This window comes from Populus alba, chromosome 3, assembly GCF_005239225.2.
Source record: "Populus alba chromosome 3, ASM523922v2, whole genome shotgun sequence".
Lineage (NCBI taxonomy): Eukaryota > Viridiplantae > Streptophyta > Magnoliopsida > Malpighiales > Salicaceae > Populus > Populus alba.
Window position 1 is genome coordinate 14,976,855 of NC_133286.1, and position 13,373 is coordinate 14,990,227.

Below are 13,373 nucleotides of genomic sequence, written 5' to 3' on the forward strand. Positions count from 1 at the left end.
TTTTTTTTTTAAAAAATTATTAATTGAATTTTTTTTTATTTTATCCTTTAATAATCCAATCATTTTTTTTTCAATTGCATTCTTCAATGTTGAGTTATTTAGGAACTGAACTTCATAATTTTTTCAATTTGTTTTTTGTGGAGTTTATCTCGGTCTATGGATTTTTTTTTTAATTTCAATATTTAATATTGGGTTTATTAGAAATGGAGCTTTGTGACTTTTTTTTACTTACTTTATAACCTGATTTATGGGTTTGACAGGTGTGTTAACCCGAGTTAACTTTAGTTTTTTTTTTATATATATTTTTAATTGATTTTTTTTATTTCATCATTCAGTATTTTTTGATGATTTTTTTAATATAATATATATTTTTAGATTTATAATTCAATATTTAATTGATTAAAAATTAACTTTTATAATTTATTTTAATTTATATTTTATAAAGTTATCATGATTTTATGAGTTGGATTGCAGATTTAATAAGTTAATTTAAATCAATCTAATAAAATCTTTGAAAAAAAATTCATGTAATTTATTACAATAGATCACCGTATCAATAATTTTTAAAATATAAATATATATTTTATTTTGATTTTATAATTAATATTTTTTTTATTAAAAAACACCTTAACAATAATTATATATATTTTTATATTAAAAAAATAATACAGCTCGCAAAGGAGCGCTGGACAAAGATGTATAGCCCGTTTGGCATTGTGGCCAAACCGGCTTTTCACCAAAATTCAATTTTTTTTTTTTTTTGCTAAAATTGAATGCGGTTTGTACTTTTTGGATCGTTTTGATGTGCTGATGTCAAAAATAATTTTTAAAAAATGAAAAAACATTATTGACATGCTTTTCGGCACGAAAAGCTATTTGAAAAGCAACCGCTACTACACTTTCAAACACCCTAGTAGTATCTTCTAGTGTTGGTCCCTTACCTCGCTAATAATAAATAAATATACACATCCATGGATTCACCCTTTCTCGTCTGCCTTGTCCCTCTCTCTTTTTTGAATTTTTGAAAGCGGACCCTACAACCGATCCCATTACCGGACAAAACGAATAAAACCGTTAATGTCAAATATCGTAAATAGTTTTTACCCACAAGGGCAATTCGATCACCCGCCGAAATTTCAGACTCCTCGACAGTAATCTCGATCCCCTATAAACACTTGCCCACCTGTTTAAAGACAAAAACTTAATTCCCTTCAACAACTAATTTCCTCATCCTGCCCCTACTCTCAATTCAAATCTTACTCACCACTCAGAACCCAACGACAGCCATTCTCCCAAATCCCCAGGGACAAAACTGTCTAGTCATTTTCCCACACGTTGTCCAAGAATTGATATATATTATTTATTATAAACTTAAGTTCAAATTTTTTGGATCGTTGAAAAAGGCAACAAATAAATCCCAAAATATTATAAAACTCAAACCTTATCTTTTGCTTACATTTGGCTGTGCTCCATGTTCCAAAGTACATTGTTTTTTTTTTTTTTTGTAAGAAATGATTTTGATAAATTTTTTTTTTATTTTTAAATTATTTTAATGAATTAGTATCAAAAATAATTTTTAAAAATAAAAAAATATTATTTCAATATATTTTTAAATAAAAAATATCCATTACCACAATTCTATACAAATTTTTTAAAATGTTTCATTGGAGATTTTATTTTGTTTTGTGTATTTTAATCTTTTCTTTTGAATTTAGAGTTAGTTTATACTGTGGTGTAACTAGAGTTTCTTAAAATTTTAAATTTTTTATTTTAAATATTTTTAGATAATTTTAATGATATGATATTAAAAATAAATTTTAAAAAATAATAAAAATATTATTTTAATATATTTTCAAGTAAAAATTACTTTAAAAAATCTATTGTTATCACTATTTCAAACACCATATTAATTTATTTTCATAGATTTCTCAATTTTTTATAATAAAAAAATAAATCAAGTTTAGGTAAAAACCATTCACACCTAAAATCGTAATATTATTACGAGGAGCAAAGGCCCCATACCTCTGCGGTTTATTTTCATTTATTTCTGCCAGCTAAATAAAATAAATTACGAAAAAAATAGTTTTACTTGAGTGATCTATTTATTGCATTGGATGATACAGTAAGAAGTTTAGCTAGCTAGCGAGAGCTCTTACAACGGAATCAACGCCGTTCCTCTCCTCTCATTAAAACCGTTATAGACAGAGAAACTGAGACATTTTTGACAGGAGAGAGAAAGTGTTCTAGAGAGAGACGGAGATGGAAGAGGAAATGGAGGTGGAGTTTATGGTTTTTGAGGCGCGTGAAGTTGATCTTGATTACGAGTTTGATGCTGCAATGTACTTCGATTTCACACTCCAGGAGTCAATCGCGGAGGCGCGTGAAGCTGAGCGGTGGTTTGATACGGCTTTGAGTTATCCTCCCTCTCGTGAGTCTGAAAGCCCTGACTTTTTTCATTTTTGGGTTTTATTTGATTGATTATTGAAATATTGAGCTCATAGTAACAATCATCAAGCCTTATTTTTTTAATTTTATGCTTAGTTTTTTTTTTTTTTTTTGTTGTTGTTGTGGTTTAGTTATTCTGAGCTTTATTTAGCTTCAATTTCATGAAAGTTTCTTCTTCTTCTTCTTCTTTTTTTTGTATACTTTTGAACATGTGAATGATGATTTTGTACCAAAAAGTTTTCATTTTTATAAAAGAAGCTGTCACTACTGGATGATTATTTTCATTTTTGACTCTGATTTCTCTTTTTAAGTATTTGTGATGATTTTGTTTTTTGATGTATTTGTTTATGTTTCAGCATTTGTGGCGAAGTTAGTGATAGGAGAGGACTCTCTACTGGAAAATGTTAATACCTCTCCAAAATCTAAAGATGATGAAAATATGGCCTCTCTGCTCAATGATGACACGGGTCCAAAAGCTTCTGCAATAGAGGTGGACGATAGAGGTACTACTGATTACGCTTGTTTAATGGGTATATATGCCCTTAATCTTTTACTTAGCTATAGCTGATTTTAGGTTGTGATTACTAGAGCTTCAAGTAAACCTAGCGAGGCCAGACTTCTTATTTTTTTGAGTGAGGGGTGGATGTAATGAGTCATTTTGTATTTGCAGAATGTGAACGAACATACAGGGGGATCTTCACCAACATACAGAGTGGCAACCTGCAAAAAGTTTCAAATCATCGAGTAGAATTAGCAACAGGTCACTAATTTAAATATACACCATGTTTTTTCGATTATATCTTTAATACCATCCTAATTATTGATTTCTCAAAAGTTTGTTTAACATACAATTTTAATCACCTGTCTTCTTAAAGCTGAAATCTATCTCTAAGATTGTAGTAATTTGCACAAGTGATGGTTTGACTGTATCTCTTATGGTTCTCCTCCCAACAATACTACCATTGTTTGTGCTTGCAGGATTGACCTTTTGCCATCAGAAATCTACTGATAAATCAAAACCCAAGTTGAAGTCCTCTGTCAAGCCAACATTTCCCAGAAGTTCAACTTTGATGAAACCTACAGCTAGTCAGTTGGCTAAGCAAAATCAGACCCCTCAAGTTGGTGGTTCCAGGTGATTCTAAAAAAATTCTTGTTCTAATTTACTTTCGGTCAAAAATAATTTTTCTTGTTGCTTTTTATATTGATGAAGAGTTATGCTTTTGAGTATTTCGTGGCTGCTTATTCTTTTTCATGAAATTTCAAATAAAGCTACCACTCAACACAGTCTCCAACCCTTTTCTTATGCATGGTGGCTTATGTGCTCTGATTTTTGTTAGGTGGTCCATTGAATTTTAAAGCTCATCTTTTGCAAACATGGGGATTATTGTGTTTAGTATATGCTATATAGCATTCATCTGCTTTTATGAAAATTATTTAATAGTTGATGCACGTTTTTCTCTCATCAAAAAGACATGCTATGCGCTCAAGTCAGAGGCAATTACCATATAATCACTTTCAAATATTCAGAGGAAGCTTAATCAGAGACCTCTCAGTGTAATAGAGTCACTTTCTAATATTACATATCTCTAATTTTTTAGATTTCAGTCACATCCGGGTCAAAAGGAGAGAGGCTTATGCAATTCATCTGCGGTTGATAGTCATTCTTCCAAGAGGCAGAAACTGGAAGGAGGTCACTTGCGTAAGGTATGCAGCTTTTGCACAAACAAAGAACTATTTTTATTTATGCAAGGTTTTGAACATTTTTTGACAGGCAGACCAGTAATTGCCACATTGATGAATGTTATTGGGAATGTTCCCTTAATTATTTTGCCTTGTCCTGTGTTCTCCTTCTATTATCAAATTAAAAGAGTTGATATGGAATGTGTGGCTATGCATTGATGGCTGACCTGGCTTGACATTTGGGAGCTCATGTTAGTGAATTCTGGATTGTGAGCGAAATTTAGTGCAGGGGTCTTGAGCTAATGCTTAAGTGTTATTTTTGTTATCCTTTTTAGAAATATTTACCAGTCCATTTACATCTTCTGCATAACAGATTGGTGATGGAAAGCAGCAAACAGATTTCATCCACAAGACATCTAAAAAGGTAAATGGTTGATGCTTGAATTTGCACCCAAGTTACATTTCATGTGCCCTGCATATTTGATCAATTATCTCCCATCTTCACACCCCAAACTCTTAAATAAATTGATTTTTCCGTTGACCTGAGCTAATTTATGTTGTAATCAACCCTCAGTAATGCATATGAAATGTAACTAAGTCCTAAACCCCAAAGGTAGGGATATACTTCCAAAATGCAAAGCAAATTCTGGACAAAAATATGTTTGCAAGCATTGTATTATAAATGAGCTATAATTAACATATAGTGTGGGTGGATAGGACAGCTTTGACGTTTGACCAATAGTTTTGAACTATCAAGCGCCAAAGCAAGTATTTATTTTTTGTTTTTAGTTGTGATCTTCTCTATATGTTCTGATATGTACATAAAAGAAAAACCTATAATCATCAGAACAATGAGGGTGAAAAAGAGATGAAGTCCGCATTCCTGGAATTGGAGTGAGGATTGTGTAATTCAACCTAGCTAAGAGGATAAAATCATTAATTAAAGTTATGTAATGTTTTGATATGGTCTTGCAGGATGGTAGTGTTGATAAAATCTCTGCTCATGCAAAACTAAGGCTCACTGTTCCAAGAGAGCCTGACCTTGAAACAGCACATAGGGCTCAAAGGATGAGGTTTGCACTTCTGTTCTCAATTCTGAGGTACCAAGATGTTGTCTTTAACATGATGCATGGATAATTGACAGTTTTGTAAATCAGGCCCAAAGATAGTATAGAACAGCAACACATGACAGCACCTGCACGGAGATTCAAAGCACGCCCATTGAACCGAAAAGTGAGTATACAAGTTGAATTGTTTGAGATGCTGTATAGAAAAACTGTTTTGTTTTCTAAAAAAATAAAATATATATATTACTTTGTTTTGCAGATTCTTGAGGCTCCTTCATTGCCTCTTCCAAAGAAGAGTACTCCAAAGTTGCCCGAGTTTCAAGTAAGTGCTTGAACTGGTTTCTGCCTGTTTTTATTTCTGTCTACAATAAGTAGCGCAGCGCGCAAAATTTGGGTTCTGCACTAACTGTAGACAGAGATTACTGCAGAAGTCTTTGTTCAGTATTTAGAGTTGATAAATACCTTTTCCATTGCTTCTCAGGAATTTCACCTAAAGACATTGGAGAGGGCAATGCAGCACACCTCTTCAGTTACATCTTCCTTACTTCAGTGCAATGATTTGGACAAGGTTTATATAGATTTTGAAATCATGATTACAGTTTCAACTGAAAAAACTGTCTTCATCATTGGTTCAAATCTTGTGGATATTATGATGATAACTGTTTTTTGGTGGCGTTGCTCGTTTTAGTAGTTGCTGTAATGATCTTCTTTATCATAGTTATTAAAATATGGAGAGATTGAAGCTCTTTTATTGCAGGGGCTGGACAAACCTAGTACAATTTCTGTCGCTGAAACTGTGAAGACAGAATCCAGAAGGTAATGATGTGCTATTTTTTTATATTTTAAAATTGGCTTCAGAATGAAAGAAATGTGATGCTCAGTTTTCATTTGGTGATGTTTGTTACCCGCAAGTGCTTACTTTCAATTTGCTCCTGCTTTGCTCAGACCAACAACCATGGATGCTCCAAGGCAGGATGGATGTTGTGCAACACATATATTCAAAGCTCGCCCTCTGAATAAGAAGGTAATGGAGAAATTAGTGCATATCTTATGCTCTAATGGTTATGGCAGCAATTGCTAAATGTGAACCTGCTTATCGTCTGAATGCAGATATTCTCAAGTAAAGGAGAAATGGGTGTTTTTCGGAATAGCAAGCAGGAAACCACGGTGCCAATGGTATCTCATTTGAGACAGAATATGTACTGAATTACCTATTAATTGTATACAGAATCATTTGAGACAACATTATGTGTTAATTACAGGAGTTTAATTTTCATACCGAGAAGAGGTTTCAACATAATCCACCCATAGATCTTTTCAGCAAGGTATTCCTTAAATTTTGACCTCATAGTTCAACAAACTCATTGTGCTATCTCCTGGTTAAGGGATGCATGAATCTATTTCTGTTGTAGTAGTGCTCACTGTTGTTATCTTAGCCTTTGCAGTTTGCACTCGTATATTTTCCAAGATTCTAAAATTTTTACCCTGTGTATGCTAGCTCTCCCTTACAAATGAACTCCAACCAAATAACAGGTCACAATTGCAATTTCCTCAACCGAGCAATATATACATGAAGGTTCTCCTTGTTCCTTGTAAATTCTTTAATCTTAGCAAACACAAAATTCTTTTATCTTCAATTCCACTTTGCTTAATATCTCTAATTGTTTCTTTGGTGCAAGGGCTCAAAAGAAAATAGATTGAATCATTTGCAAACAGGGCAGAAGGTAAGCATGGCATCTGTTAGGAACCATCTCTGTGCCATATTATTTTCCTTTTGTTCCAGCTACAAAGTATTATTTTTTTCCTTCTTATAGATGCTGAAAGAAAGGCAACCTATGTTTGGTGGAAGGCAGCAGATTCAGTACGGGACCAATACAGGCAGCACCAATGAAGTTGCAAACCAATTGAGCAGGAGGTGTGTTGACAGAAAGTTGACAGAAACTGGTAATTTTTCCCTAGTTCCAATTCCACAAAGTAATGATTTGATTTTGAATTGTCCACAGGAACTTGGGAATCCGGTGAGATTTGTGACAAGAATCATCAACCGTTTTGTTATACAGAGAAGTCATGGAAGTCCGTATCGCTTGAAATGAATTGTTTACCGGGGAAGAAACTGATCTCACACATTGATGTAAAGCTTACCTCCGTCCCCTACAATTTTGGTGGCTTGTCCCCGATCCAATAAAATTATTACATGGCCGGTGTTGTACAGGCATTAAGGCCTTCTTACCGTTATACCACCTTCACTTTCTGTAGCATGAACAGCAAATGAAATGGTTAATGGTAAATACATAATACAGAATTGATAGTGTTCTTGAAGTTATTTCTTGCTCGCATTTCCATTTTCATTTTCGGCTCACTAGCATGTCACATAATGAACAATGACCAAATCCGCTATGATGAGGAGTAACAAATTATTATAGGTTTTACTTGGGAGTTAGTAACCCTTTTCATTCTCTCAACCAAAGTCCTTGTCTGATGAATTGTGCATGCCTTGTCCATCGCCTTGTATCATAAGCTTTCTTTCTTGAAGGGTTTCTTGTCGTTCACAAGTCTTCTCTTTGAGAAATGAAAGAGACCCATCACCATATTCTTTTTTAAATAGAACTTTCAATCCTACAAAATTAAGATGTGTCATGCTTCCTCATTTAATCATGTCGAAAAATATGAAAGAGTAATTCATGTTATTTTTAGCAATTACGCCTAGTTTGTCTTCTTCAATTCTACAAACTCTGTTTTTTTTATATAAACTCAATGCTCGTTTTCATGAAGGTAAATTCTAAGTAAATTTATTTTTAATTATAGAATAAAGAAAACATTAAAGATGGTATGAACAAAATTCTTCTTGGTTTGAATCGCTATCATTTATTTTCCCATAACATGAATTTAAACTTATCATTAGACCTCATAAAATCTTGACGAGATTTTTCTAAATAGGAGAAAACTAACTTATTTTTATTAATACGATTGCTACAACTAATATTCAAGTATTATAAATTTTGGTGATTTTTTTATTCATATGACAAGCCGTTAATTAAAACGTTATATATATATAAATTAGATTTTTTTACCACTGTTCCTATTCAAATTAATTTGATATTCTAAGCTGTAATGTCCATACCTGCGACACATATACCATTCAACTTTTGATTTATCCATGGAAGACAGCTATTGTCGTTGTGATTTTCTGCTCCGCAGGAGCTGCAAGTTACCGCCTTTAATTTTTTTTTTTTTCCCCTTGAAACTGGTCTGTTTTTTTGTTGTGTTGTGTTGCAGTATTCAAGGTTGTTTTTCTTGCTTGGAAGGTCCCTACCACTGCTGCAATTTTTCTGATTTCAAACCCTCTTTTTTACCGTTAAAGTCTGCTAAAGTTGCGTTGGGAGTAGGTTGGCTCGTCTACGAAGGCTGTTGCAATCTTCGTTGCTCCAAAAACTTGATGCTGCGTGCTATGTTCTTTTTCTGTAGCTGTTAATGTTGTGTTTTTCTTCTCGTTGTGCTCTTCTAATCAACATAAGCTTTGATATTAATTGTTAAAAACTGAAACAAATTTTTTTGATTTAAACGTCTCCTCTTATTTATTTATTGATATTTAACACACTAAATCTTAAATACATGACCCTTATATATATAAAAAGAGATTACAAATTTAAAATAAATAAAAAGCATGTTTTTAATGAATGAAAAATATATTATTTTAGTTTTTATAAAATCAAGATTTAAAATACAATTATATATAAAAAAGATACAATGCAAAAACAAAAATTATTTAACTAATTAAAAGATTTTTTCTCTTTGACTGGACAAAAATAAAACTACCTACAACATTTTCGATATGTTGCTTCAAGAAAAGACCAAAACCATAAATTTGGCTTCCACATTTGGCAGGCAAAAAGCGCATGAGGTCCGAGCACTGCATCCGCGTTGTTGACTCTTCATTGAGCAAGTCCTACGAATCTGAGCAGCTCTGGCAAAGCAAACATGGAGTCGTCAATTATAAAAATAAAAAATAAAAGTTAACTTTCTAGGCAATGTAGCTGCAAATGCTACAAATTCAAGAATTTTATGGTGCCATTGCCGCCCCTTGCCGGACCATGTGCTATACATCTTAGATCCCGCTATTTTCCCCACAGTGAAAACCCTATAAATAGGCAGCAGCACTTGAGCTCTTTGCCTCAAGCAAATTGCATTACAAAAACATCCCATCAACATCTATCGAAAGAAGAAAAGAGGGAGAGGATTGGTTAACTAGTAAGAAGTTGTAATTAATGGCTTCTCCTAAGATGTTCATGATCAGCACTTCATGCAGTTTCTTGCTACACCGCGAGACAATCTTCAAAGCTAATAAGTATTTAATTATATTGTGATTAAAAAAACTATTCATTAGGGTTTGAAAGTTTTAAATCTTGGAGAAGAAAAACTAATTAAAATCAAGATGAAATGACCTATAAAAATATATTGTGCAAGGGATTCATGATGGAGCAATCAGATATCTATAATAAGGAGGCACGCCTTCGAGGTAAAAACATTTAAAAAGTAATGTGTTGTTTTTATTTGTATCGGTTGCTATTATTAAAAATCCTAATGTTTAGACTTAAGATGAGATGATTTATATAAAAATATTGTGTTAAAGATCTACGATAGGGTTATCTGCACAAATATATTAAGTTAGGAATCCATAATAGGGTGACTTGTATAAAAGTAATAGGTAACCACAATAAAGTGACCCATGGATATAATGATATTCTTGATGGAGGATAATTTTTAACAATAAATTAACCTTAAACTCAAGAAGACTAATACAAAAGATTTTTTACAAAATAGATATTTTTTTGTTTTTATATTATTATGCTTTTCTAGTTTTTTTTTTTTTCTATTTAAAGGGAATGCTTTTCTTATTTTATTATTTCTATTCAATATTATTAGATTTTTTTAGTTTTATTTATAGAAATGAGTGTAATAGCTTTTTAGCAAATGGAGAGATGAATAAATTAAACATGTTGAAAGTATATTATAATTATGATGTTTTTAGTCTCGGAGGGTTTTAACTTCTAACAAACTTTATTATATTTTATTTCCATATGTATTAGTTGGTTTCAAAACTTAATAATTTTTGAAGATTTTAGTTGGAGGTTGTAAAGGATATAATAATAATAATAACAATAAATTAATTATTATTATTATTATTATTATTATTATTATTATTATTATTATTGACGGGGGACATTGTTGGTGTTGTTTTGTTAAGAGTTAGTCTTTTTTTTTTTTCCTTCCTCTGCACCAAAAAAGAATAAATAAATAAAATAAATCTCTGCATAAAAAATGAATAAATAAAATAAATGGTTATACTTTGAGAAGGTGACAATACGTTTCAGTCTACATAAACTGGCTTTCCATTATTATTTCCGTAAAAACAGTCAAGTGATGAACCCCTCGGGCCAAAGTGATCATCGCATCAACTTCCACAGCTGGTTGCGCTATATAAGTTGCCATGCCTCCTTAACCGGCCAGGGAACTAAAATGGAACATCTATAAATGAAAATCCAATGCTTTATTTCATCAAAAATATTTTAAAGTGAAAAAAAGCAGCCACGAGGGGTACTCTTTCGTAAGTTTAGCACTCAAAACATTAAATGGCTTCCAAGAGAATGTTCCTTACAATTGCACTTGTGGCATTAGCTTCTTCTCCAGCTCTGAGCTAAGGAATGAGTCGTCGGAGATGGCAAGGGTTGGACAGCAATCGATCCTGGGTTTCTGGGAAAGAATTCCGGTTTGGGGGCAAACTCTGTATGTTGATTTTCTCTTTAACTCTTGACAGAATTATGCAACCGTTAGTGTGTTGTGGCTGCTACTTGCCTCTTAAAATGTCAAATATTTGCATGAACACTAGATGTGTAGATTTCAAATAATATAAACGTTAGAAGCTGGTGCCTTCTACCATGCCTTTAAAGCAGGAAACGTTGTAATTTTGTTGCAAATTGTGTTTAAAAAACATCGCAACTGGTATAAGAATCATTGCAAGATTTGGGTAAGAGATTCAACCGGATATTGTTTTACATCCACTTGTAGTTTTCTGTGCTTCGACCAGGTCTTTGCATTATTCTGTTGAATTTTCACAGCAAAATTCACAACATTTTCAATACTCGGGCAACGTTTTCAAAACTATTTGCAATGGAAGAATTCGCCGCCTTCCTCAACCTCATGGCATTGTTTTGGTGCTGTTCATGAGTCCACAAAGTTGTCAACGTGGAAGAAAGAAGCGAGCCTTCAGCTATCGATAGGTAATGATGCTCTGTTACACCTGAAAAACCAGGAGAAGAGTGGTGCCTTTGCAGCATCGGCAAGCAATGCGAATTGAAACAGAAGCTAACAATTACTCGTCTTCCCAAGGACGAGACACCACCCTTGCCTTCTCACGCAATCAGCAGCTACTGGAATCACTGCTTCTAAGCTGTGTGCAAGTATGGCAGTGGCATTAGGCTTCCTATCAAGGATCATGGTTTAGAAATAGCGAAGTCAAATTTCCTGTGTCTGTTTTAGCTTGACAGTTGATTCTATTTATTTGTATTTTATGTTCATTTCATTATTGCATCCAATGAGATGAGGAAATTTTGTCCTTGCAGTACAAGGTTTATTATTATAGATTCTTTAGCCCGGCACTGTTCAAATACTCACATAACACCTTGGTTTTACTGTTCATTATAGAATAATGTATTTTGGTCCTCAAAATTTCTATTTTGTACTATTTGGTTCTAATTGAAGGCCACTTGCTTATAAATTTTTAGTCAATGGTGAAATTGAAAGAAAAGGGATCAAAATACAAAAGGCACCAAACATGAATGGAGTGCCAGAGATATATAAAAAATACACTTAGATCCTCAATCTTTAAAATAACATAATTTATACAATTTAAGTATCTTTAAATTTTAAAAAATCAATTTTGATACACAAGTTTATTTGTATTATTTTTCAATTCTTGGTTTGGGAGAAGAGAAAGAGAGAGGTTCCTAGATTTTAGTGATGAGAGAGAAATTCACAATTTACAATCCATTTTTGACCACCGAAATAAGTTTTCTAGTATCCATGGGTTTGAAGAGATGAGACGGGTTTCATGGTGGTTGTCTAGAGTCTCAATGTTGTATAAAAAACTAGATCTAAGCCGACAAAACAAAAAATAAGCCTATTTTATTTTGGTTTTAGACCATTTTTTGGGTATTTGAAATTGATGGGATGCTTAGTGAGTGTTATAAGGGTGTTGATGAAGTATTTATGGATTAAAATGGCTTAAAAATCATGTTTTTTTGGCCAGAAGAGTCATTACTCTGATTTTCTAGCCACTAAAATAGTGGCTGGAATCTAAGCTTGCAAAAGACATATCATCTGCCTTGGTAGGTGACGTGTTGCCTGCTTTTTTCCCGTTAAAAATAAGGTTAAAAATTTTGAAAAAATGAAAACAAGCCTAGACCCGCAAGCCTAGATTTTTTTTTATATTGCTAATCCGAGTATAATAAATTAAGCCACAACACACAAATTATTGTTTTTTTTTTAAACTAGTATCATTTTTTAATGTATATTTTTAATCATTTTTAAATTTATGTTTCAATTAATATCCCACATTTATGAATTGTTTTTGCTTATTTAACTTTTTTTAGACAAATTATTTTTTGATGGTATTGTGTGTATTTAATTTTTGAAAAGATCATTTTGATTCATTTATAATTTTTTTTTATCTTTTGTATTCAAGAACTTTATTTTTTAAAATAAAATTTTTTTATTTTCAAATAATATTTCTAACATGAGCAACCTTTTATAATATTTGTAGTTTTATTTTATTTAACCAATTTAATATTGTTTGATAAAACTATTTTTAATAAACAAATTCAGTAAACACAACTAGATAAACACTCCATTTAATTTTACAATATTAAATATTTTAATTCATACAGGTCACTAAATTTTTCCAGTTCTATTTTTGGTTATCATTAATAATTTTTTTTTTATTAACACATAATTTTTAGTTTATTTAATTACAACCATGAGTTTTTTAATTCACTTAAAAAAAATTTAGTGCAAAAATATATTGAAAATGTTTGCATGTATATATATATATATATATATATATATATATATATTTTTTTTTTTTTTTTTTGTAAAAGAAAAAAATATTTGTCCCATGATGAATCA

The 13,373-nt window shown here is 31.9% G+C and overlaps 1 protein-coding gene across 1 annotated transcript; it reads left to right on the top strand.

The window, feature by feature from the left end:
* The first annotated feature begins 2,139 nt into the window (after window positions 1-2,139).
* Window positions 2,140-7,515, top strand: LOC118028754 (protein TPX2). Its single transcript, XM_035032469.2, has 18 exons — window positions 2,140-2,428; window positions 2,802-2,948; window positions 3,116-3,205; window positions 3,424-3,577; window positions 4,044-4,149; window positions 4,499-4,549; window positions 5,101-5,198; window positions 5,283-5,358; window positions 5,452-5,514; window positions 5,674-5,760; window positions 5,950-6,008; window positions 6,138-6,216; window positions 6,303-6,368; window positions 6,455-6,517; window positions 6,691-6,768; window positions 6,872-6,916; window positions 7,007-7,107; window positions 7,196-7,515. The coding sequence occupies exons 1-18, from the start codon at window positions 2,260-2,262 to the stop codon at window positions 7,212-7,214; spliced, it is 1,551 nt and encodes a 516-aa protein (XP_034888360.1). The 5' UTR covers window positions 2,140-2,259; the 3' UTR covers window positions 7,215-7,515.
* The last annotated feature ends 5,858 nt before the right edge of the window (window positions 7,516-13,373 follow it).